Source organism: Neolamprologus multifasciatus, chromosome 19 (assembly GCF_963576455.1).
Source record: "Neolamprologus multifasciatus chromosome 19, fNeoMul1.2, whole genome shotgun sequence".
Lineage (NCBI taxonomy): Eukaryota > Metazoa > Chordata > Actinopteri > Cichliformes > Cichlidae > Neolamprologus > Neolamprologus multifasciatus.
This window is the reverse complement of record NC_140457.1, coordinates 29,538,734-29,564,136: the sequence shown is the minus strand read 5'-3', so window position 1 is coordinate 29,564,136 and position 25,403 is coordinate 29,538,734. Positions and strand designations below refer to the sequence as shown.

The following is a 25,403-nucleotide window of genomic DNA, read 5'->3' as shown; positions in this document are numbered from 1 at the left end:
TTATCGAAGTGTTTGTTGAACTCTCATATGTCCCAATAAATAAGTCCCAAAACACGTCTTTTTTTTTTTATTAAAAGAGAAAAGTAAACTAAAACATAGAGGAAAGACATATTTCCTCTTAAATGGTGCCACGTTTTTAAGGAAAATGCAGTTGTGAGTTGAGCAGCAGAGATGAGGATTAATTGCACCCATTTGAAAAAAAAACAAAACACACAAACAAAAAGGACTTGCCAAATCTTCTCTGCCAATACTAAACAGCTTTTTCTGCTACTGACGCTTATTTTGAGCCTCTGTTGACAGTTGGATGCCTGACTATTTCCTCCTCAGCACCTGTGAACATGGACCCTGCTGGTCACATTTGACTGGTCTGGATAGGGCCCGTGGCACAGGGCGACTTCAAGCTGGTGTTCCAAAGCTGTTATCATGACTAATCATGCTCTTAAGAGTTTCAGAAACCTGTGTCTGAAATTGAAACATCAACATTTTTTAATATGATGTACCTATGGTATTTGAAAATCTTTTTCCATTCAATTTTATTTCTATAGTTCCAAATCACAACAGTAGTCTCTGCAAGGCAGTTAATCCTGTGGCAGATGACCTTCTGCCTGCAAAGAGCCAAACAGGACCACTTTGATTTAACCATGACTGAACTCAGGACAAATAGATTCAAACAAAACAATGGCCAAAAACATGTAAATATAAATCTGTTTCCCTTATTTCTCACTTCCAGCAAGAGGAATGTTCACATTTTGTCGTACAATGTTGCCAGATTTAACTGACTGCAATTAACACAGGTGGACGGATATCAGCTGAAAAGCTAAAATGGTATTAAGTCACAACACTTGCTGGCTGTTTACTCATTTATTGCAGACTTAGAGGTCTGCTACAAGATCAGACGAAAGCATCATGTTGACAAACATCAGTACAAAAGAGAACAGAAATAATCTTACAAGAGGAACTAAGTTTTACTCATTGTTGCAACTCTAAAAAACTGCTCCAATCCAACTGTACATTTTTATGTCTGACTACACTGCCTTATTTGTAATGGAGTATTATCTTATTGTATTATTAAGAATTTTACATTCTCTCTGCCAGCTGATGGAAGAGTTTGCTGCTGAACCATAAGCTGAGCAACCACAACCAATAATGTCTCGATGCATGATCAATCGTCCAGGAGAGTAAATCCCCAAAAGTTGATTCTGTTCATCTGGACGTTTTCAGCGGGAGAAACGTTTTGTCATCATCCAGGTGACTTCTTCTGTCTCAGCTGAATCTTATAAACAGTACATTTGCATAATGACTGAAACCAGCCCACTGAAGGAACAATGGGAGGTCAGTTCTTTCATCATAATTATGCAAATAATTCATCAGTGGTCTTTGATCAGTGGGCCTTGATCAATGGTCATGAGAATTCTCATGCAAATGATAAAATCAAATAAAATTGGACCTTTGAAATCTACCGTCAACAGTTACTGCAACTATGACAAAGTTCCTGTTGTCCGGAAGTATCTTATAAGACACGGGAATACCGGGATCCTTCAAAGCAGCTTGCCTCAAAGAATGTTACACATCACATCATGAATCCATACACTGCATGCACAATTACTAGGCAAGTGGGTATTTTGGCCATATCATAATTTTTATGCATATTTTCCAACTTCAAGCTGTATAAACTTATTGGACGTAAGCATATCAGGTGATGTGTATTTGTGTGATGAGTGAGGGTGTGGCCTAAGGAGACCGACACTCTATATAAAGGTGTGCATAATTTTTAGCCAGCTTCTCTTCCTCAAGCAAAATGGGCCAAAAAAAAGATCTAAAGGACTCATTGAGCCCCACTGAGAGCCTGTGGGCCCCGTGCACCTCTCTGAACATTGATCATCAACAGATCAAGACACTGACAGACTCCATGAATGGAAGGCTTCTGACAGTTATTGAAAAGAAGGGTGGCTATATTAGTCTCTGATCATTATTATTGTTATTATTATTTTGGACATGTCAGAAATGTATATATGTAAATTTTGAGTTGTTTTATTATTCTCACTTTAACAGATGGAAATAAACAGGTGAGATGGAAAAATGTTTGTTTTGTTCATTTAGTTGCATAATAATTGTGCTCATATTTATATTCTCTTATGAAAGACAAAACCTCACTTTTACTGTCTAAAACATTCAGATTTAGGTTTATTAACATTTTGGATTGACTGAGAGCACTGTAGCTGTTCAATAATAAAATTAATCCTCAAAAATACACCTTGCCTAATAATTGTACACACAGTGTGGTTCATTAACAAAGAATATCATCTTATAATTCAGCTTTACTTTAAAGGCTTTAATTCCAAATTAACGACTTTCCCTTTAATATTATCTTGATGTACCTTATGTAGGTAGCAGAGTCTCATTCTCTAAGATAACGGGCTTTTCTGCCAGTGATTGTTCTCTTCTTTCAAAAGGGGAGCGATCACAGTAAAAACAACAGTGGTGTTGTTCATTTTGTTCCAGCTGTGCTGTTAGTTCGGGCTCTTCATCAGGCTCAGTTTACTCTTCAGGCCCTGGCAGTAGGCTGACAGGCTGCTGTTGTCCTCCAGCAGATTGCTGCGCTCTTGGATGAGTCGAAACGACGTCTGCTGTTCCATTTCATCCTGCTCCAGTTCAGTCATTAGCTCCTTCCTACATAGAGGGTGGAATGACGTGCGTAAAGTAAGATCCAAAAAGTATTTAGACAATGCAGCTTTTGTAATTTTGCTTCAGTGCACCACAGTGGAAACTCTCTCTGCTGCTGCCTGCTGGTGAGAAACAAATGAACTCAGAATCTCACTTTCTTGCTCGTCTTGTTTAGAGAAACAGCAGCTCGTTATTGTTCGATTCTTATTGTTGACTTAAGTTTTTTTTCACAGTGCGTTTTTAGAGGATGGATTTCTCAGAAAAATGCAATGAATTCAGTGTCATTACAAAAATGAATAGAATTTGTTGCATCTACATATAATAGACAACTTGGCAAAGAACCATATTTAAATTTTATATTCAGGCCCTTTGTTACAAGCAGCTTATTGCAAAATCATATTTTTAGCATGCTCTGAAAAATGCCAAAGACAACACTGTGACAGGCAAAAAGTAATTTTCTAATAACACGTCATAATTCAGAAAATAAAAAGAAACTGGCCAAAAAAAAAACCAACCCCTAGATGAATTATGAATAGTGTCTCAAAGTCACGTGCTTAATAAAGAGGCCCTTCAGCTGATCCGTCTACTCTTTGCTGAAGCCTCATCACAAATGGTCTCAGTGAAGAGAAACCATTCTTAAAGAATGAAAATGAGGAGAGAAGGCTGAGATATTCCAAATTATGCAAAAACTGGACTGAAAATTAGTGGCAACAGGAGAGATGAATCCAAATTAGATTTTTTTTTTTGTTCAAATCACTGTGAATACAGTGGAATTTAAGAGAGTTACAACAGGGAGCGTCTGTAGCCAACTGTAAAACACAAATGTTGTCACGGCTTTTCAGCTGCTGTTTTAAGATCATGATGAACAGACAGATTTGAATCCACCATGCAATCATTCTGGAAACTAACTGATTGGCAGCAGTTTCAATTTTCAGCATGACAATGACCCCAAACACACTGCCAGTGCAGTAAGAGCATACATGGATAGAACAACACACAATCTAACACTGTCAGCCATGGATTGGCCTCCCCAGAGACCAGATCGCAACATTATTCAAGCAGCATGGGCTCATATTAACATACTACGTATTTTATTGGTTGAGCCCACATGCTAGGATTCACATAAATCATTTTTTACACCTGTGTAAACGTCCATTGGCCTGAAGACCTAAACCCAATAGGAAGTCAACCATTTTTAACTGAAGATTAAATGTTGGCATTGATTTTTCCATTTCCAGGTGCATGATTAAACCATGCACTCTTATGACACATCTTAAGATGTTCACAGTTCTGCTTAAGTTAATATTGTGCATGTGACTTACTTTCTCTGAACAAGGAGAGCAATCTCTGACTGCACTTTGAGGTATTCCTGAGCCATCCTGATATGCTGCTCAAACACAGCCATGGACTCTTTGGAGTTTGGACACGGAGCCAGAGGCTGAAAACACAGGGACACGCTGTGGTTAATGCAACACTCTACATATGCAGACTTCAGCATAACAGCTGGATGAGAATACTACTGTAATGCTCAAGGAAGCAAGAAAGAAAGCAAGAAAGCAAGAAACAATTTTTAATGAGAATACAACATCAAGTCAGTTAAACTTGTCAGTTTAGTAGCAGAGGGGGTCGTTACTCAGTATCAGCTGTTTTGGTGTTTATGGCGTTAATAACAGGTGCAGTAAAGGGGCAACAATGAGACAACCCTCAAATGGTTTGAATGGTTTTACAGGTTTCCCTCCTCATATTCTCTGACTGTCTGTTTTTTCACTAGTTTTACATTTGGCTGAGGTCAGTGTCACTACTAATTGCATGAGGCAATACCTGGACACTATTAAGTTGCACAGGTAGTACAACTCCCCAAGTAACTCTATCAATACATGCAATTTGCAGAAGGTTTGCTGGGTCTCCCAGCAGTCTCAAGAGCATGGAAAAGATTGCAGGAGACAGGCAGTTACTCTAGGAGAGTTAAATCGGTCCATAACCCATCAGCAGGACTGGTGTCTGCTCCTTTGGAGGAACAGGATGAGCACTGCCAGTCTTACAAAATTACCTTTAGCAAGCTACTGGTGCGAATTTCTATGACCAAACAATCACAGACTTCATGAGGGTGGTCTGAGGGCCTGACGTCCTCTAGTGGGCTCTACGCTCACTGCCCAGCACTGGAGCGTAATTAGCATTTGCCACACAATACCAGACATGGTAGGTCCTCCACTAGCATCCTGTGCATTTCACAGATAGAAGCAGGTTCAGCCTGACCACATCAGGCAGACGCAGACTTATTATCAAACCCTGTGTCTATTGATGCAGGTCATTCAGTCTCTGTAGAGCTGTAGTGACAGCTAGATTCATATCGCCAGCAATAACTCAGACTCATTTCCAGTGGATGTTGGCTTTCTCTCATTTCCATTCATAATCTTTAGATATTTTTCCAGGTAAGTGGTTCTATTGGCTTTACTGAGTGGTGGCCTGCAGCTTGCACCGGGGCGGTTTACAGCTGACTGTGAATCAATGTGGATAAAAATTAGCACCTCTAAGTCCAATACCAGGATTTTCCGGTAGAAAGAGCAGTGTGGCCAAAAGGATGCCTCCATGGTAAGTCGGAGTAGTGGCCGAAAATGGCTGCATGTCCAGAATTTCAAACATATTCACATTTTACTTATTTAAGCAAACATATAAGAAATAGAAACATCACATTTTAGTATTACAAACATTTTAAACTTCAAAATATATATTTTGCTGAATTTAGCAGATCTTCTACGTTACTTATAATTTAGAGTTCTCATACCTACAAAACAATAACTAATACATGCATGAACACTAAATGTAAGTGTGTGGGTATGTCTTCACCTAAAAAAGTCAGAGAAAGCTGTTATCCAATACCATGGTGAACTACAGCTATGTTTTTGTGTTTTTAAGCACAATAAAAATATCTTACCTGCAGCTGATAATCCAGTTTCAGATAGCCATCTACTCCATTGGTAGCTAAAGATATACGCGCGCGCACACACACACACACACGCACACACACGCACACACACACACGCACACACACACACACACACTCTTACTTTTCAAACACAAATCCAAACACCGGCAGTGAACCATCTGATGCTACTGTGGTCAGACTAATGCATGAACTGAGCCACATCTGTGACTGAACTAGAAAATAAGTGTTGTGAGGTGCTAGGTTTTACCAAAGAAGACAAACAAGGCGTCCATCACTAGGCACTGATCAGGTATTACACAGATTAGGCATAACATTATGACCACCTGCCTATTATTGTGTTGGTTTGTCTGTGTAGGTTCTCTGTCATCCAGGTCATGGTAGTCAAAGGAAGTTGGGCTGTATGGAGTGGCAGGGGGAGGTAGTACCTCTGATAAGGGGACATGTCATGCTCCTTGGAGCAGTTTGTCCTTTGAGTAGTTCCTTCCTTGTTGGTACTCTCACCTGTGGCTCCTCGCAGCTATTTGAATTCAATAGCATGCAACAGTGGCCACACCCTGGCAAAAGCTTCAAATGTCTGGTCGAACCAGGTAAGGGTAGCCAATGAGTCTGAAACCCTTAGTGAACCACCCACCTCCACACACACTCACACATACAGTAAAGTCCTGTGGAGATGGGTACATGATGAAGCAGCAAGTGCGGCTACACTGGGAGCTGTAGCCACAACCCAACATGTAGGCGACCCAGGGTATTGGATGACTCTCACTGGACCCAAGCAGCAGTGGAGTTGAGCAGTCCCGTGGGTATCTGAGCAGCAGCAGGTATCTGCATATCTTTGACGGTGGCTAGGTACTGTCCATTTGAAAGAGCCAAGAGTTTTAATTTCCACTTCCTCCATGTAAAGGTTGGCTACAACAGGTGACACTGGAGAGCCAACATTTTTCACACCTCAGCTCACGTGATGAAGCACATGAGTGGATCACGAACCCTCTTAAGGGACAGCCCCCAATAGGTTTAATACCCTGCACTCTGCACCATTTGGATGAAATCACTGGACCCATTATCAGACCCAGTAGGTCCCTGGGTTCTTCCTGGTAGGTTTTTCTGAGTATTTGGTGAAGGCATTCGACCCCGTCTCCAAGGGTTACTTTGGGAGTATGGGGTACCATGCCTATTGATGCAGGTCATTCAGCCTCTGTAGAGCTGTAGTGACAGCTTGATTCATATCGCCAGCAGCAAGTCAGACTCATTTCCAGTGGATGTTGGCTTTCTCCATTTCCATTCATAATCTTTATGGAAACAATTTATAGGTGGAACCAAGAGGTGGCTGCACCATTTGGTTTTAGAACTGAAGAAGCCTGTTGGAGAGATGAAACATCTTCACGAAACTTTAACAAGTCCAGTCGCTTTCTTTCCAAGCTCGTTAGACATTGTGTTGGTTTCGCTTTTGCTGCCAAAACAGCCCTGACCCATCGAGGCATGTACTCCATCAAGCCATTCAATTCTGAAAGTGTGCTGTTGTATCGGGCATCAAAATGTTAGCAACATTTAAGTACTGTAAGCAGGAAAGTGAGGCCTCCAAACTCACTTAAATTCGTACGCTTGCCCCAGTTATCCTGCTTCTAACACATCACCTTTTTAGGATAAAATGTTCACTTGCTCCCTAATATATCCCACCCTCCAACAGGTGCTATAATGAAGAGAAAATCTTTGTTTTTCACTTCACCTGTTGGTGGTCAGAATGCTATGCGTTAATCATGTCTCATACAATTTATAAATGCAGGTTGCTAACCAAACAGCTAGTGTTAGACAGTAACTTCACCCTCTCATCCAAATATAGTAATTTGAGCTTCTAAAAGTCTAACACAGCATGAGCTATTTTGATGTTTTAAAATGTAGAGTTAAAAACCAATGAGTTATAGAACATTGATGGCAAAACTGAAATAGAAAATAATCTAAAAACTGTCTGTATACAGAGAAACAAATTAGTTTACCACAGTCTTTAAATTTGGCAGACGTCTTGTAAACCTTGCTTCAGGTCAACAGCAGTTACTATCTTCTAATATGACTGCAATGTGTCCACGGCGGGGCGGGTACAGTATTTACTCAGACACATATATTTTAAAGGTTGAATTGATGATTATTTTGCAGGAAAATAATATTGTGTGAATCTACCTGTGGAGCTGAATGTCATCTTCAGTTCTGACTGGCTAGAGTTGATTGGAGAACTGCTCAAGTGGGTTGAGTTTGGGGAAGGCCCTGGTTGAGTGTCCACACCTGAGGTCCTGGCCAGACCCGTACGCAATGCAGGACTCTGGGATTTGAAAATCATAAAATAATAAAAAATAATAAAATAAAATCATAAAACAGGTTCAAAGCAAAACACTGTGAAGAAGTGTGATCACTGTGCGATTATGGTTCTATTACCTTTGAGGGCTTGAACTGAAGTGGAAATTTGGACTCGAGACTTTTCAGGGTTTCCTCTCTACCAACTGAGTTTATGTGTTCTATGTCGTCATCACTCCGGCTACAGTTGATAGTGCAGTCAGCATACGAGTCTGAGCAGAAATAAAGAAATGATTTGTGATAATATTAATGATTTACCATGGAATGATTTCAATTCCATCTATTATAAAAAAGTTAGCGGAGACTGAAATAGCTGTTGAAGTGATCATGCATTAGTAGAAGCTGTACAGCTGAACGTTACCTGTGCTTGTGGCTGACGAAGAGCCACTTCTGCTGGCTGACGACTGATGAGGAAGATCCAGTGGTTCATCGGAACCTGGAAAGTACTGGAAGATGCACACACAGCACCCTGCATTTTTAAAGAACTCTTTCTAGGCCAGAGTGTTTCCCAACCTTTTGGAGTCACGGCACATACTTCACATTAGAAACATCACACGCCACACCACCAAACAAAAATGTCACAAAAAGCATTCCGATAATTTTTCACTGCGCACCAGGGATAAGCAGAATTGGCTCGGTTTGCCCCCAGTATCCCCTTTTTGCTTTCTTCTGACCATTACTCATGCTAGGGCCTTCATCTGGGTAGGAGTTTTCTCCAGGACCAGGTCAGACTGACTACTTTTTCTTTCTTTTTTTTACTTTATTTTTATTGAGCGTCAAGAATGTAATACAAAGATATACATGTAACAAAGTCACAATGCTTCTTTTATTTGCATACCCCACCCCAAGAACATCTTGGACACCAATCCAGAGGAAATTTTTTTTTAAATGAGGTACATTAAAATTCACTATATTTAAAGATGTGCACTTAAAAGGCAATAGTTTGCACAAAATGAATCGCCATCACAACAATAAGGGTATACGGTAGCTGCCAAGCGAGTATCAGATGGGTACGGTTTTAATTTTCTCTAAATGTTTTAGCAATCTATCCCAAACGGCAAAGAATCTCTCCTTCGACCCCTTGAGAGTACAGCTGTATAAATTGTGACAGGTCACTGAACCACAGAGCCTCTGTGGGTGGCTTTTCTGACTTCCAATGCAATAATATCTTTCTGCGCGCAAGCAGTGTAGCGATAGCAGTGTAGCTTTTCCTTAATGTTCTATGTCCTCTATCTGTAGCACCAAATATACCCATGACTACATTGGGTTGAAGCTCAACATTCAATGCTTCAGACAGTGTTTTGAAAATTGTTGAGCAGTAGGCTTTTAAAGTTGGACATGACCAAAACACATGTGTTAAATCTGCAGAAGGATTTCTACATCTCTCACAGCTTGCATCTATGTTTGGAAATATTTTGGCCAGTCTTGCCTTGGAGTAATGAATGCGGTGAAGAATCTTGAACTGTATGATGTTTAATTTGGCACAAGAAGTGCTGTTGTTTACTCTTAAAAGAGCGCTCCCCCAGGTCTCTGCTCTAAGTCCACCCCCAGCTCATCCTCCCAGTCCACTCTGATCTTTGCCATTGTTATATTCTTAAAGGAGGCTATACAATTACTGATCGTTACACTGGCACTTGAGCTTTTAGTGTGGCTAAGTATCTTTGAAAGTTTATTATCAGACTCCTTCAGGGAAGTCGGTCTCAAGTAGAGTGTCCCAAATGACAGATTCATTTTGATGGTACAAAACAAAACAAAACAGAAAAAAGTGAAAATTTCAGGCTTTAATCTTTTTAGATGGTTCTGTTTAAAACACACGCCTCAAATTTCAGTGTGCAGAAAAAATTCAAAACAATGAGGGCTGAGCAGGAGATTCATGGTGATTTGAGATGGAGTGAACCACATCATAAAAAAATTAATCCAGAGAAGAACCTAAATTTGACTGAATTTCTGAGAAAACAAATGCTATAATTCATTTCTTTACTGTACACACAAACTGAAATACAATGAAAATTTGTGGTTCCATGTAGTGGCACTATACCTTCATTAGATGATTCATAGTGTTTTTGACCTCATTCATTGATGGCCTCTGGCTGGGTTCTTTGTCCCAGCAGCGTGTCATCAGAGTCTCTATGGGTTCTGGAAGGTCTCTGATCAGAGGAGGTCGAGTACCTGTCGTAGTAACCAGTCAGCCAGAAGAGAACAATGGTTTCCATTATAACCATTATGAACAAAACTTCGTATTATGTCAAGAGAAAAGACCTCATTCGGTGTGTACACACAAATGTCTCGTAAATCGTCGACAAACATTTCACTCACATATTTAATTCAGCATTATTTTTGTGAATTTGTTCGTACTCTACAAACAAATTTAGAAGTTTCTCAGACCAGACTGTGAACACGAATAGATGATGAAAATTATGATGGTGAAAAAATTACTTAGTAATATCAGAATGGTAGTTGCCTTTTCTTGCATACCCTTTTTAATAAGCACCAAGTGCTCTGATTACCACTGGAATCACGGTTACCTTCACACTTCACATCTTTCTGAGCTCTTCTCTGAGCCATTTGGTACTTCTCCAGGTTCTTGTATTCCTTCTTCCTGATGTGTCTATCACCATGGTTGCTCTTCCCTGCTTGTCAACCACTACTATGTCCAGTTGGGTAGCCATCACCAGTTTGTCCGTCTGTATCTGGAAGTCCCACAGGATCATACCACAGTCATTCTCAACATCACCTTGTTCCTCGAATTCAGCTGACTACTCAGAACTTGCTTACTCTCTGCAGGTACTTGATGGTTGCAGCTTTCCTAGCGGCCTCTTAGTGGTTCCTATTTGTCTGTGGTACTTGTAGCTATTCTCAGCGTCTGCAATGTTGCCTTCCAGTAGTGCGATCCTCTCAGTTTTGACTACCTTCTCTTCGTTACCATCCGATGACATTTCTCCAGTCTGAATGACATTCCGATGTTGCTGCTTTAGATCCTTGGAGTGTGGATCAGTGAATCGATGTATCATTCACTCTTGGCATACAGCTTGATGCCATCCATGTGGAGGAAGTGGCTTACAATTGCTCCATTCTGTAGTCTGTATCAGTAGCCAGTCTTGTCAATGATCTCATTCAGGGGGTTCAGGCCTATGCAGAACAGCAGTGAGGACAGCGGGACAGATCCCGCACTGATGGTGAGTTGAGCTATAGGCTTGAAGTTGGCGTCTAAGTGTTGTACACCAGATTCCCATTAAGTTCCTGATGAAGGCTCTAAGGGTCCTGTTGATATTGTATAGTTCTAGGCATTCCAGGATCCATGTGTGGGCCATCGAGTCATAGGCCTTCTTGTAGTCAATCCAGGCAGTGCACAGGTTGGTCAGCCTAGTCTTGCAGTCTCAGGTGACTGCTCCATCTATCAGTAGCTGGTGTTTCACTCCTCTGGTATTCATACCAATTCCTTTCCATGCGCTGCTCATGTATTGAGCCAGGTGCCTGTTCAACTTAGCTGCTATGATACCTGACAGGAGCAATCATGTGGTACTGAGGCAGGTTATTGGCTGGTAGTTGGATGGGACCGGTCCCTTCTGGGGGCTCCTTGGGGATCAGGACTGTCTGGCCTTTGGTTAGCCATTTTAGGTGTCTCTCATTGACTAGCAGCTGGGTCATTTGTGCTGCCAGGCGCTTGTGGAGTGCAGTCAGCTTCTTCAGCCATGAACCATGTTGGGGCCTGGTGCTGTCCAATCCTTCATACTGGAGACCCTTTCTTGGATGTCTGCCACTTTGATGGTTACTGGACCCTGTTCAGTGAGGTAGCTGTAGTCTGCTCTTAGATCCACTAGCCACTGAGCACTGACATTATGGGCTGCATCCTTCTCCCATATGCTCTTCCAGTATTGCTCCATCTCTATGGAACGCCAGGACTGCCATAATGAATTAATTAAATACACCATTAAATAATTAATTAAATGTGTCAATAATTAATTAAAATGGGAAATAATTAATTAAATAAATAGTTATGACACATGTAATTAATTAATTATTGACACATTTAATTAATTATTTATGTATTTCACATTTTAATTAATTATTGACACATTTAATTAATTATTGACACATTTAATTAATTATTTATTGACACATTTAATTAATTATTTATGTATTTCACATTTTAATTAATTATTGACACATTTAATTAATTATTTAATGATATATTTATTTATTTCATTTTGGCAGTCCTGGCGCCTGGCTCTCATCATGAAATAATTTTATCTGTCAACCTCACCCATCAAACTCAGGGGGCGGGGTTAACGCAGCCCATGCAGCTTCTCTAACATTTGATTGGTTGCCGTGCAAAGTAAGTCAAAACAGGTCGATCCTAGATAATCGACTTGTGTAGACTTGGGGCAGCCAGGTATCCCAGAGTGCATTTCAAATCACAGGCAGCAATGTTGGTGGTGTAGTTTTAAAATAGCCCGTTTTTCTGTCACCAACTACACTTTTAACAGTGTTTTAGCTGCGAATGTCGCGCTGTAATCTTCACATGTCGGGTCAGGTTGTCAACATAGAACATGTTTGTGCTCAGATGTTTTCAGAGATTTCAGTAGCTCTGCTAACAGTCAGCATGCAGAGTGCACCGAGGGGGTTACGTTAACCGGTTTGTTTACATATTCCACTCTCCGTGTTCCACGTGTTGCATTCGCAAATTCTCATTTTCACCGAACGATTGTCTCTTTCCACCTGGTCGTGTGTCTCTGTGCTTCTGTAACATAAAGAACGAGCTGACAATTTTCTCACGAAACCAGCGATCAGCTCAACAGGCCCTCAGTTTACCTGCATGCATCCTCCTCCTCACCTGTCAGCTGTTTAACACCTGCTGCTAATTCAAGAAACACGCCCACGTTACCTGGTGATAGTCACAGTTTAACTGGGCAGCCGGTGCTCGATATTACGCAACGTCAGCACATTTTTCTGCACAAGATAAGTAAATATAGTTTTTCCCGAGCGCAGAGCTGCTGGAGCTTGTTTCCCAACAGAGCACTTTATAGGCGAACCCACTTCCAATCACCGGCACAGCGTTGAAACCTCACCTGAGTTTTAGCTCTCAGTGTTAAACGCTGGACTTAATTCACTCAGGTTCTGTCTGTCGGGTCACGTTTACTTCGCTGTTTTATTTACAACTGAGCAAATCGGTTTGGCTGAGGTTAAAGTTACGTTTCAGAACTGCACAGTTTTACAGACGTTTAATGGTTCACTGGCCCATGTGTTAGACTGAACCATTCGCTTTTCTTTATCTGGTGTGTTTTGGATTTAACAGTGAAGTTTGAGATTAAACTGACTTTTAAAATGTTTTTATACAAAGAGGAAAGAGAAGGCGCATTTCCACCGAGAGGAGCAGAGTTTCCAACTGGACAGAAATATTATATCATCTGTTTTTTAATAGGTTTTCTAAGCACCAGCGATCTGTTAGAATTTTTAGAGTTTACTTAACTAAAAATAAACGAGGTTAACATATAATTTGTGTGATTTTTTTTCTCTCTCTCTCTTTTTATTCATTTATTTATTTTTTTGCTTTTTCGGTCATGTTATGTTTAACTGTCAAAGGTTTGTTACAAACTATGAAACACGTGGTGCAGACTTCTGGATGTTAGAAGAAAACTAATACTGCTAATAAGGCAGGAAGGTGTCCTTTAAAACTAAACATGTTAGTAGGACTTTACATCATAGTTTATGAAATAACACGTGTATTTCAGTAATAGCCTACTGATTTCAGTGTAGTGGTGAACAGTCACACAGCTCACGTGGGTGTTATCTGTGATACTCCTTAACTATAATTTATCCAAGTTAACTTCAGTTAACTCTGAGCGGCTGGATCGACGGAGGTCAGACAACAATTTTACATGTATGATCTTAAAACAGGACACAGCCATTATCCGTCCTGGCCTCATATCAAATGTGAACGCAGACTGAGTCTATGTTTGACGTTTGCTTTATATCTAATCTTCCTCTCAAACATTTAAACAGTCTGCAGCTGAGGGAACACAAACTCAAATTGTCGGAACAGGTTTGCTCGTTTCTTGCGTTCATTTGGTAATTTATTAAATGTATAACTGTTATTCTAATCTGCTGCTGAGTCTCTTACGCTGATGAAAATGCAGAAAACACAGATCACGAACACCTGTTCAACCAATCGCTTTCATTCCACTTTGACAAACTGACGGTTCATCTACAGTGTTGCGTTAGACTGCTATATTTTTGTGTTCTTTATGCTGTAGATTTTCACGTCTCTGGAATAGTTGGCAGTATTAAGGATGCTTTTCTGTAAAATCATATTGATATGACCCGTGAATTATTCGTAGATGACAGTTAGATTAGTCAGCTGGGAAACTCTGTGTTACCTCAGAGAGCTGAAGATATCGTGGACATGCTGACCTCGCTCTGTGGTGTACAGGTCCGTTTACCCTCATGATTAATATTCACAATAAAAATATTAGCCGAACATCATGAAGTCTGTATGTGTGTCATAGTTTCGAACAACCTTTGTACAGTTAAAGCCAGCAATTACTACATGACGGAAACACCAACGTTATCTCTTTTATGCGTTTATTCACAGGTCACGCTGATTACTGAACAAAAACCCAAAGATCAGCTGTTAATCGAATTTATTTGCTCTCTCTCCTCATTAAACATGTTTTTAATGTTAGTTATAATTCAGAATTGGCGACTGAAACACGTAGGACACATAAGAACATCAGGAAATAAAACCCTGATAAATATAACCTCAGTAAAAGAAGTCCGTGTCAGCGGGGGTTATTACAGCTGTGTACCGGGGCCTGAGCCTTGTCGGTGGTAATAACAGCTCGATTGCTTGCGAGGCGAGCGGGTCTATCCACGCTTTGCCGTGAGACTGGGCAGACATCTCCGAAATCATCGAAGCACTTTTGCAAAGAGGCTGTATCTTGAGAAACCGACCAGACACATGAAGATTAAACCACTACATTCTCGGCTAAAAAAATATTAAAACTGTATTTGGTGACACACACAAACAGGGTTTTTCAAAGTTCAGTTCTGTTAGTTTCCACATGCTGGTTTTTGTGTGCTAAAAACAATGGCCACCAGGCCAAAGCAATGGTTTTGAGTCGATCAGCGTTAACCCCGCCCCCTGAGTTTGATGGGTGAGGTTGACAGATAAAATTATTTCATGATGAGAGCCAGGCGCCAGGACTGCCAAAATGAAATAAATAAATATATCATTAAATAATTAATTAAATGTGTCAATAATTAATTAAAATGTGAAATACATAAATAATTAATTAAATGTGTCAATAAATAATTAATTAAATGTGTCAATAATTAATTAAATGTGTCAATAATTAATTAAAATGTGAAATACATAAATAATTAATTAAATGTGTCAATAATTAATTAATTACATGTGTCATAACTATTTATTTAATTAATTATTTCCCATTTTAATTAATTATTGACACATTTAATTAATTATTTAATGGTGTATTTAATTAATTCATTATGGCAGTCCTGGCGTTCCATACATCTCCAGCCTTGGTGTTGCTGTTGTCATGCTGTTTCCTGCCACTGAGAATACACCTTGGATTGTTCTGTGGAGAACAGCTGGTTTATTCTTCTGCTTCTATTTCTCTGGTATACCTCTTTAAGCACCTGGCTTGAAGGCTATGAGTCTTTGCTTGGCAGTTTCCAAGGCCTCAGATATAGACAGCTTGCTGTACTTCTTAGGCACCTTCCACATCACACCTTTCTGTAACTTCGATAGTTGGCCACCTTCCCCCCATGCTACTTTAATCTCACACAAACACACACGCCTGAGAGAAGAGCTTGAGAAGCTCTGGAGGATGAAGGCAACAGTGGTCCCAGTGGTAATTGAAGCGCTCGGGGGAGTGACTCCCAAGCTGGCGAGTGACTACAGCAGGTCCCAGGAACAACATCTGAGATATCTGTCCAGGGGAGTGCAGTCCTAGGAACAGCAAAGATGCTGCACAGGACCCTCGAGGTCCCAGGCCTCTTATGGAGGACCTGAGCTTGAAGGATAAAGACTACCCCCAAGGTGAGTAAGGACTTTTTTTTGTACTCTGTTAAGGTCCTCACTATCTAATAGAATCTACTCACCTCTGTGGACAGCCCACATTATGCAAAATGCAGAACCACCAATCTCGTCAAAGGGTTTCTTGCGTGTGATGACCTCCCACAGGATAATCCCCCAGCTGAACACATCACACTTTTCACTGTAGTTACTGCCTGAAGAATATAAACCAAAACCATATTTAAAAGAATCTGAAAGTTATAGCCAGCAAAATACAGGTTAAAAGTGATGGTCATTAGGTAGTTCACAGTGGCAAACTCGTGCGGTTGTACTACATAAGTTTATATATCCCTCGTGTCATAGTTAATTAACTGACACCAAGTGTAGTCCTCCTGCCAACACTCTGATCTTTCCTGGGTTTCTCATACATTTTAAAACCACTACCCTTTGGCTTCCTGGCTTCATTTCTCCTGGTAAGGTCTACAGACAATACATTGGACTTCTTTGCTTGATCAACTACGGGGACCTTATATAGACAGGTGGGTGCCTTTCTAAATCACATCCAATCAACTGAATTTTCTACAAATGGACTCCAATCAAATTGAAGAAAAATCTGACAAATGATCAGTGGAAACCGGATACACCTGAGTTCAATTTTATGAGCCAAAGTCTATAAATATATAAAATATACACGCTATATTTGTTTTGTTTTTTTAATGAAGAATTTCACTGTAACCTTTTTCACATTGGGTTTTTGGGATATTCCATGTAGAATTTTGAGATGAAACATTTATTTAATCCATTTAGGAATAAGGCTTACAAAATTTGGGACAAGTGAAGTGCAGCAAATACTTCATCAAAAAAATTTAAGTTATTAAATTAAATGATATTAAATTTTTGTGTGTTCATCTCATCTTTTTGTGGCTGGTTCCTTTAGGGGTCAACACAGTGCCTCTACTGTCATACCAATCTTCTACCTGTCCTCCTTCACTACATCTCTGAATTTTGTTTGTAGTCTGCTTCTTTTCCTCCATCCTGGCAGCTCCATAATCAAGATTTGAACATTCTTAATGTGGTATATAACAACATGATATCATGAGTCCAAGATTGAAGAGGTGGGCGGGTTTTGAGCAGATCAACACCGGTTTACCTTCCAGAATTTATTTCTACACAGCTTGTGGAGGGAAGGTATGAAGCTCCTCTTGGTAAGATTAAAGATGCAGATAAATCAGCAAAGAACAACATTACCATGACAGCTACAGTCTGGATCAGCGTTGCCACAGAGGTATATCACTTGTCACTTTATAGGGTTAGGTTTATTATTGCCTCACAAAAATGTCCCGTGAAGAACACACTTGGCCAACCATTGCTTCTTGGATTGAGAAGACTGTGGAAATTTCTTTGATTACTCTGTGCAAAATTGTGGTTGTTTTCCATGACAATGGCTCCAATGCAGTGGTGACTGCAAACATCTTGCAGAAAAAACATGGGTGGATGTCTTACTTGTAAAATTATTTCTATTTCTATCCTTAATCACTCTAACCTGCTGCACATCCTTTCCAGCTTGAGCTCTCTGCCTAGACAATCGATACAAGTTCTTTTCTCCCTCCTTGGTGTCCAGCATCTCAAGCAACTCACTATAAGCCTTTTCCACCTCTCTCTTGGCCATATACTTAGCCTGCGAGTACTCCTGTTTACTTTCATCTTTTGTGGTTCATTTAAGGAACACATAAGGGTTAAAAATACTAGATTTTTTTGGATTATACAAGGTATATGTATAAATGGGTATATGTGTGATTCTTGGCAAGACCATCATTTTTATTGAAGCGACCCTTCCCATGAGTGATATAGGTAGAGGTTTCCATCTAGCCAGATCATCAAATGGAAAAATCATAGTGTTATTAAGCAAGCTTGATTGTTAAATCCCATTTCTAAAACAACAACGTGAGTGACACAAATCTCATTGTGACAAACAAAGATTTGATTAATATCTAAAAATATTGTTCATGGCTGACCTTCAAATACTTCTGGTGCCATCCAGGCTGCACTTCCTTTATTGTTGGTCATGTAGGTCTGAATATCACAAGCTGTTCCAAAGTCGCATATCTTCAGCACAGTACCACGAGCCACAAGCAGTAGACTGGAACAGTACAGACAGGTTTAAGACTTTCAAAAAACGTTAATTTAAAATTTATATTCTGGTATACTTCATCAAAACTGATCAAAATACCATCATCAATATGATATCGCCTAGAAGAAAAGTTAGATGATGATGCTCTGTGGAGCGTGAATGTGTGCATGACATTTCATGGCAGTCTAACAGTCGTACAGTCTTCGGGTCTTTCAATTAATATTACAAATGTCAGCTTCAAAATGCCAAATTTCAGGAAATAAAGATTCATAATCATGGCAAAATAAACATGTGGACAAAATTTCATGGCAATCCATCCCATAGTTATTATGCTATGTTGGTCAGCAGCAACAGACCGATCAGCAGGTAACACCAAGAGTGACTAATACTTTAGATAAATTGTAACAGAAATACTTTTTAAACCCGTGGGGGAAAAAACACATGTTCCAAAATGCCACCACAAAGGTTTTGAGTGCTCTCAAATCTCTGCACTGTTTATCATTATCTGTATCATTGAGAATCTTACTTTGGTGGTTTGAGGTCCCTATGAATTAAAGCCTTTGGCTTCATAGCATGAAGATAGGCAACTCCCTGGGCACACTGCAGACACCAGCTCATTGCATGGGATGCTGTATAGTAGGGCTGTGGGTCTGCACCATGCAGAACTTTGAGTGAGAAGCAAAGATGAAAAGAAATAATGATTACATCAATAAGCACAATAATGTGAGACTGTCATTTTTCTGCTATTTCAAATGCATTGAAATTAATTAGTAAAGAGCGGGAATGGTACGGTATGGTAGCCTCCAGACTTATTTTGAAAATTAACAGTCTAGCCAGTCTAGTTCTTAGATCTTGCTACCCAGCCAAACTAGACAATAATTAGGAATGACCAGTCTTGGTCAAACAAGTAAGCCAATGGTTTCTATAAATGAGAGACAAAAGAAAGGTCAACCAAACTAAGAGAATCATTGATAATGATTATGTAACAGGGCAATTCAGACTTTTAACTTTAACATGTAAACATGCCAAATGATAAATGGACTGGTTCTTATAGAGCACTTTTCTACACTATCTGAACACTCAGGGCGCTTTATGACATCCATTTTTGTCTTAGGAAGAAACTGAAGGTTAACAAAGAAGATATGGAAAACATGAAAGGGCCTGAAAACCTTTTGAACTAATAATAGGACATTTTTATTAGCTATACTAGGAAAAGCTATGTAACGGAAAAAAACTATAACATGTTTCAGTAACTATCTCCTTAACTTCCCTTTAAAAAACTCTTTGTTCAGACACAGTAGGGCTTACGGTTATATAAAGATCCACATTCTGCATACTCCATGACCAGACAGACCTGAGGGGGAATAAAAGAAAACAAAAAAATCACATACCCTACAGATACAGTGGCTTGCAAGAGAACTTTGTCACATTTTGTCACATTACAGCCACAAACATGAATCAATTTTACACTTAAGAAGTGGAACCAAAATCATACATGATTCCAAACATTTTTTACAAATAAATAACTGCACAGTGGGGTGTGCGTAATTATTCAGCCCCCTTTGGTCTGAGTGCAGTCAGTTGCCCATAGACATTGCCTGATGAGTGCTAATGACTAAATAGAGTGCACCTGTGTGTAATCTAATGTCAGTACAAATACAGCTGCTCTGTGACGGCCTCAGAGAATATTGGGAGCAACAACACCATGAAGTCCAAAGAACACACCAGACAGGTCAGGGACAAAGTTACTGAGAAATTTAAAGCAGGCTTAGGCTACACAAAGATTTCCCAAGCCTTGAACATCCACGGAGCTCTGTTCAAGCCATCATTCAGAGATGGAAGGAGTATGGCACAACTGTAAACCTACCAAGACAAGGCCGTCCACCTAAACTCACAGGCCGAACAAGGAGCTGATCAGAAATGCAGCCAAGAGGCCCATGGTGACTCTGGACGAGCTGCAGAGATCTACAGCTCAGGTGGGGGAATCTGTCCATAGGACAACTATTAGTCGTGCACTGCACAAAGTTGGCCTTTATGAAAGAGTGGCAAGAAGAAAGCCACTGTTAACAGAAAACCATAAGAAGTCCTGTTTGCAGTTTGCCACAAGCCATGTGGGGGACACAGCAAACATGTGGGGGACACGGCAAACATGTGGGGGACACGGCAAACATGTGGGGGACACGGCAAACATGTGGGGGACACGGCAAACATGTGGGGGACACAGCAAACATGTGGGGGACACAGCAAACATGTGGGGGACACAGCAAACATGTGGAAGAAGCTGCTCTGGTCAGATGAGACCAAAATGCAAAACGCTGTGTGTGGAAAACTAACACTGCACATGACTCTGAACACACCATCCCCACTGTCAGATATGGTGGTGGCAGCATCATGCTCTGGGGGCGCTTCTCTTCAGCAGGGACAGGGAAGCTGGTCAGAGTTGATGGGAAGATGGATGGAGCCAAACACAGGACAATCTTGGAAGAAAACCTCTTGGAGTCTGCAGAAGACTTGAGACTGGGGCGGAGGTTCAGCTTCCAGCAGGACAACGACCCTGAACATAAAGCCAGGGCAACAATGGGATGGTTTAAAACAAAACATATCCATGTGTTAGAACGGCCCAGTCAAAGTCCAGATCTGAATCCAATCCAGAATCTGTGGCAAGATCTGAAAACTGCTGTTCACAAACGCTGTCCAGCTAATCTGACTGAGCTGGAGCTGTTTCAAAGAAGAATGGGCAAAGATTTCAGTCTGTAGATGTGCAAAGCTGGTAGAGACAGACCCTAAAAGACTGGCAGCTGGAACTGCAGCAAAAGCTGGTTCTACAAAGTATCGACTCAGGGGGCTGAATAATTACGCACACCCCACTTTACAGTTATTTATTTGTAAAAATGTTTGAATCATGTCTGATTTTGGTTCCACTTCTCACGTGTTCACCACTTTGTGTTGGTCTTTCACCTGGAATTACAATAAAACTGATTCATGTTTGTGGCTGTAATGTGAAAAATGTGGGAAAGTTCAAGGGGGCCGAATACTTTTGCAAGTCACTGTAAATACAACAAAATCATGAAGATCAAAACAACTCTAAACCTATCACTGCTTCTTCACATCCAGACAAGATAAAAACATAATGGGACAACTTTTTTCTTTTTTTTAATTCACCAAACTTTTATTGTTGCAAATGTTGAGTGTTATATACTCACTGGATTGTCACAGAAGCCATAGAGCTTAACAATGTTGGAATGATTCACTCGGGAGAGCTGGCGGAGCTGTGCATAGACAAAAGCAGCACAGGTGTGAAGGACACATTTAAAAAAAGAAGCAGTCAGAGTGCAAACCTCCCCAAGGCAGCTCACTTTCTGAGCACTGTTTACTTTGAAGGGAATAGTATTCTATTTTATATATATTCATTTTGTTTTTGCAAAAAAAAAACCCCAAAAAAACCCCAAAAACATTCAATAAGAGCAAAATTAGAGATGTTTACTTTAATTACGCTAACATTATGTGAGAGCAGCTAATCCATAATAGACACTGATTTATAAAAAACTGGACATGAATAACTGAAGTTTATTACGGAAGAGGATTAGGGCCACTGGGGGGGGGAAGTGGGCACGTCTTTTTTTTCTTCTTTTCCAGAATTCTGACTTTAGACATGCTAGACCAGGGGTGGGCAATTCCAGGCCTCGAGGGCCGGCGTCCTGCAGGTTTTAGATCTCACCTTGGGTCAACACACCTGAATCACATGATTAGTTCGTTACCAGGCCTCTGGAGAACTTCAGGACATGTTGAGGAGCTAATTTAGCCATTTAAATCAGCTGTGTTGGTTCAAGGACATCTAAAACCTGCAGGGACACCGGCCCTCGAGGCCTGGAGTTGTCCACCCCTGTGCTAGACCATCCTTAGACTTGGTCAGATTTGCTTCTGGAATATTTGTGAAAAAATGTCTTGTGTCTTCTATTATCTGAAAGGTTGGCAGCTGACACACTCACAGCAGAACCTCAGTTCACTGACAAAGGCCTTGATTTTTTGGATACTGGAGAAAAAAAAACAACTCTGAAAGTTGGAGATGTTTTAACCAAAGACAAAACCCTTCCAAGCTCTGACCAACACGTTCACAAAGTGGAGATGAAGACTGTAAAAGGAGGAACTGTCAGGCCAATTTTAGACATTGTAATCCTCCTTTCTGGGAAAATTTGAAGTAAAACTAAAAAGTTTCTGTTTCTTTTCATTGTAGTTTATATAGTGGCGTAACAGAATCACGCCAAACACAGAGTATACTGTCTTTCTTAGAAATTAACAGATTTCAGTGCACATGTTATTGACACCAGAGCAAATGGGCCTGATGGTGAAGGACAGTCAGGGCAGGCCTCCTGGCAGTCCTATAAGGAGACTGGCTGTGTGCAGTCTGATCCGGATTATCTGGGTAGCATGCTGTGCAAACCTGTAGAAGACTGCCTGTGGTTCCCAAGTGCAGTTTGAGAAAATAGTCTTACTGTGGTGTCATCTTCTTGAAACGCCCACTTCGCGGCTTGTCTTTGACATCCCCCATTGTGTGGCACTTGGCCTTAAATTTAAGAGATGGTAGTAGAGTTCACATCAAATGATGCTGCAATTTGGTTTTGCAGAACAAGAACAAGAGTTTGAATAGGGCCTGCTGCCCTATGGGGAAGGCCCTATTCAGATCAGTTAAATGTGGAATGTTTGGAGCAGACAAAACTGACCACTGCAGTGGGGTCTGTGTGCACAGATGCCACTACTCAGGTGCCCATCAGACACCTGATTGGCAAGAATCAATAGCAGAAGATGCTATTTAGCACTGACAGAGAAGATTTGGCAAGTATTTCAAGGGTGTTTCAATTTACTCAACTCTGCTGCTCAACAAACAAATGCATTTTCCTTAAAAATGTGGCAGCATTTAGGGGACACAAGGACCCGACATGGACACACTGCTGCGTTTTTTTTGTTTGTTTTTTTACAGCCTTCACTTTGATCGGACTGTGCAGCTTTTCAGCTGCCGAGCTCTCAGCGCAACCTACTGATAAAGGAAGAGACTGATTAGCTGATCATTTCCAGCTGCCCTACCAGCCCCCTGAACCCACTGCACCATAACAGGCTTCTTCCTGCAGCACGCCAATTAATAAAGACTCATAAAGAAAATGGCCATAACAGCTTCTGTCTATAAATATATGATTTTGTGGTCAAAACACTCGACTCAGAGTACACAGTACCCAGCTGAAAACTTTGCACAATTGGAATTCCCTTATTTATATTACGAGTGCCGGGTCAAAGTATTGGATACACAAATACACAACATAGCATACTACGCTCCAACAACAGATATGTGGACAAGCCGAACAACGCATCCCTGTATGAGCTTAATAGTGCAGAGACATCGAATACTCTGCATTTGATGTTTGGAAACAGGCTAGTTTCCCGACTACCATACAGGAACAGAAATGATAGCTGTAGGCCTCAGGAAGCTGTTGCATGGTGCCATAGGTTCACCTAGTGTGTATCAGTACTGACAGGTATTTATGTTTCTCGGTCCACTGCATTAAAATGGGAGACACAGTACTTCATCTACTATATGTCGTGGCATTGGGTAATTGTGGACCTTCACTGATGATAGCACGTGGATGAGTGGAGAAAGAAAGCTTAGTATGAATATATTAAGAGTTGACTGAACCAACTCTGATCGGCTGTTTTGTAACGGAAAACCCAGGAGTTTGCCTTTTCCATCATTCACACTCCAATGAATGCACTGGAGAGCAACTTGGGTTTAGCTGGCGCAGGCGGGAGCAGGCAGGGCCAGAACCACCAGCCTTCTGATTAGTGGGTGACATCCTCGACCTCCTGAGCCACAGCCTGGAGGCAGAGCAGGTAGGTAGCCTGTGCTGGCGGTACACTCACAGTGAGTGGAGCTTTCCAGCCAAATGTGGTGTTTTAGTGTCATCTGGTTAAATCTACTTGTCCACATTTTATTTGCTTTACTGCCTATGAAAAGTTATTTTTCCTATTACATTAAGATATGTGATACTGTACAACAGATGGGCACAAAAAAGGATGTTCACAGTACCTCAACAAGGAAAGCATTCCGTTCATTGTCACTCTCAATGGTCTTGATTGCTACATCCTTTCCTTTCCACACAGCTTTGAAGACAACCCCAAAAGTCCCTCTGCCAACAGCCTGAAGACAAAGAACATGGAAAGTTAACAGCTCCACCTCGGGGGACAATACTCTGTTATTTCCCCTTAATACCAAAAGAGGGACTACAGTAACATTTACTTTAAAAATACATTTTATTGTATATCAGTCGCCATCGTATCATATAAAACAGCTAAACTGGGAATCACTAGTTCACATATGAGTAACTCTGTCCTTTAAAAACCGGGGCCTCGTTATGATTACTAGAAGGTTTATTCAGTAGTAAACACTGTTATGTTTTATATCTTGTTAAAGACTCTCACTGTACTTCGCAGTTAAGAACAGAAGCCCTTCAAAGCGAACAAACAGACTTCTTTGGTCCATTACAGTCTCACCGAGCCTTACTCACAGACAGAAACGTAGCTGACCCAAACTCAGCCACTGATCTCTAGCACCGCTGAGCTAACATTAGTTTCAATATATATCTTTAAATTACCGCTTCTACTTGGATATCTGCATACTGGATGTCCTCAAACATACACCCAGCTAGAGTCTCCACCATCGTGGCGGAGAGCCGACACTCCTCGAAGCAAGCCGACGACGCTGGACTTACAAACCGAGGTTTATCGTGTTTTCATCAGAAAAAAAACCTCGGTGGAGTCCTGACGAACTGCCTTACTCATCTGTTGCTCTGAATTCAGGAAGTAGACACCAGCAGCTCGCGCAGTGGCTACATACGTCTGTGATATGCGCGCTCGTGAACGCTGCACAGCACTCGGTGCCTAAATACAAGAAGTAAACAGCGCAACGGATAAGTTAAATCGTAATGAAGCTGGTTTACAAAAACAGTTTATTTCTACGTAAAGCCTCGTGGTATAAATTATTTGTTTAAAAAAGGCCAAATCAATCAAGCTGTTAGTGATTCGCAGTCTTGAATGCTGCTTTTGTTTTGTTTTTGTCTGCACAAGAACCTCCACCAGGGGCGATAGACCACATGTGCCATGCTTTGTACCGTTTGTCTTCCCAGACAGCACGCACCATCACTGACCATGCCGCTATGAAGGAGTGTAGTTAGTACGACACAGGTAGAGTACATAACAGCGCGATGTTACGTTGAATTCGTTGATAAAGGTTA

At 40.8% G+C, this 25,403-nt stretch overlaps 2 protein-coding genes across 3 annotated transcripts in view; both read right to left on the bottom strand.

Annotated features, from left to right (window-relative positions):
• The window catches only part of LOC146496809 (uncharacterized), a 66,130-nt gene that overhangs the window by 23,169 nt on the left and 17,558 nt on the right, over window positions 1-25,403 (bottom strand). The gene's annotated exons all lie outside the window — the stretch shown is intronic.
• On the bottom strand, window positions 849-25,266 carry LOC146496811 (mitogen-activated protein kinase kinase kinase 7-like). Of its 2 annotated transcripts, XM_085142668.1 has the most exons (14): window positions 24,765-25,266; window positions 24,200-24,310; window positions 21,327-21,392; window positions 19,432-19,477; window positions 18,650-18,788; window positions 18,008-18,132; window positions 16,079-16,207; window positions 9,993-10,123; window positions 8,316-8,400; window positions 8,036-8,166; window positions 7,784-7,922; window positions 5,600-5,646; window positions 3,987-4,102; window positions 849-2,670 (listed from the first exon to the last, which is right to left on the bottom strand). In XM_085142668.1, the coding sequence occupies exons 1-14, from the start codon at window positions 24,828-24,830 to the stop codon at window positions 2,511-2,513; spliced, it is 1,491 nt and encodes a 496-aa protein (XP_084998794.1). In that variant the 5' UTR covers window positions 24,831-25,266; the 3' UTR covers window positions 849-2,510. The 2 variants fall into 2 exon arrangements, 1 of the variants encoding a protein (XP_084998794.1); XR_014871075.1 differs by lacking the exons at window positions 849-2,670; window positions 3,987-4,102 and adding an exon at window positions 4,109-5,003 and having other exon boundaries at window positions 5,352-5,646; window positions 24,765-25,265.

Coding starts and splice junctions, on each gene's coding strand:
- LOC146496811 (XM_085142668.1), bottom strand. CDS start 24,830: ATGGTGGAGACTCTAGCTGGGTGTATGTTTGAGGACATCCAGTATGCA. Junction 19,478..21,326: donor ATGGCTTCTGTGACAATCCA/GTGAGTATATAA, acceptor ATTCCCCCTCAG/GTCTGTCTGGTCATGGAGTA. Junction 7,923..8,035: donor TTCAGTTCAAGCCCTCAAAG/GTAATAGAACCA, acceptor TTCAAATCCCAG/AGTCCTGCATTGCGTACGGG.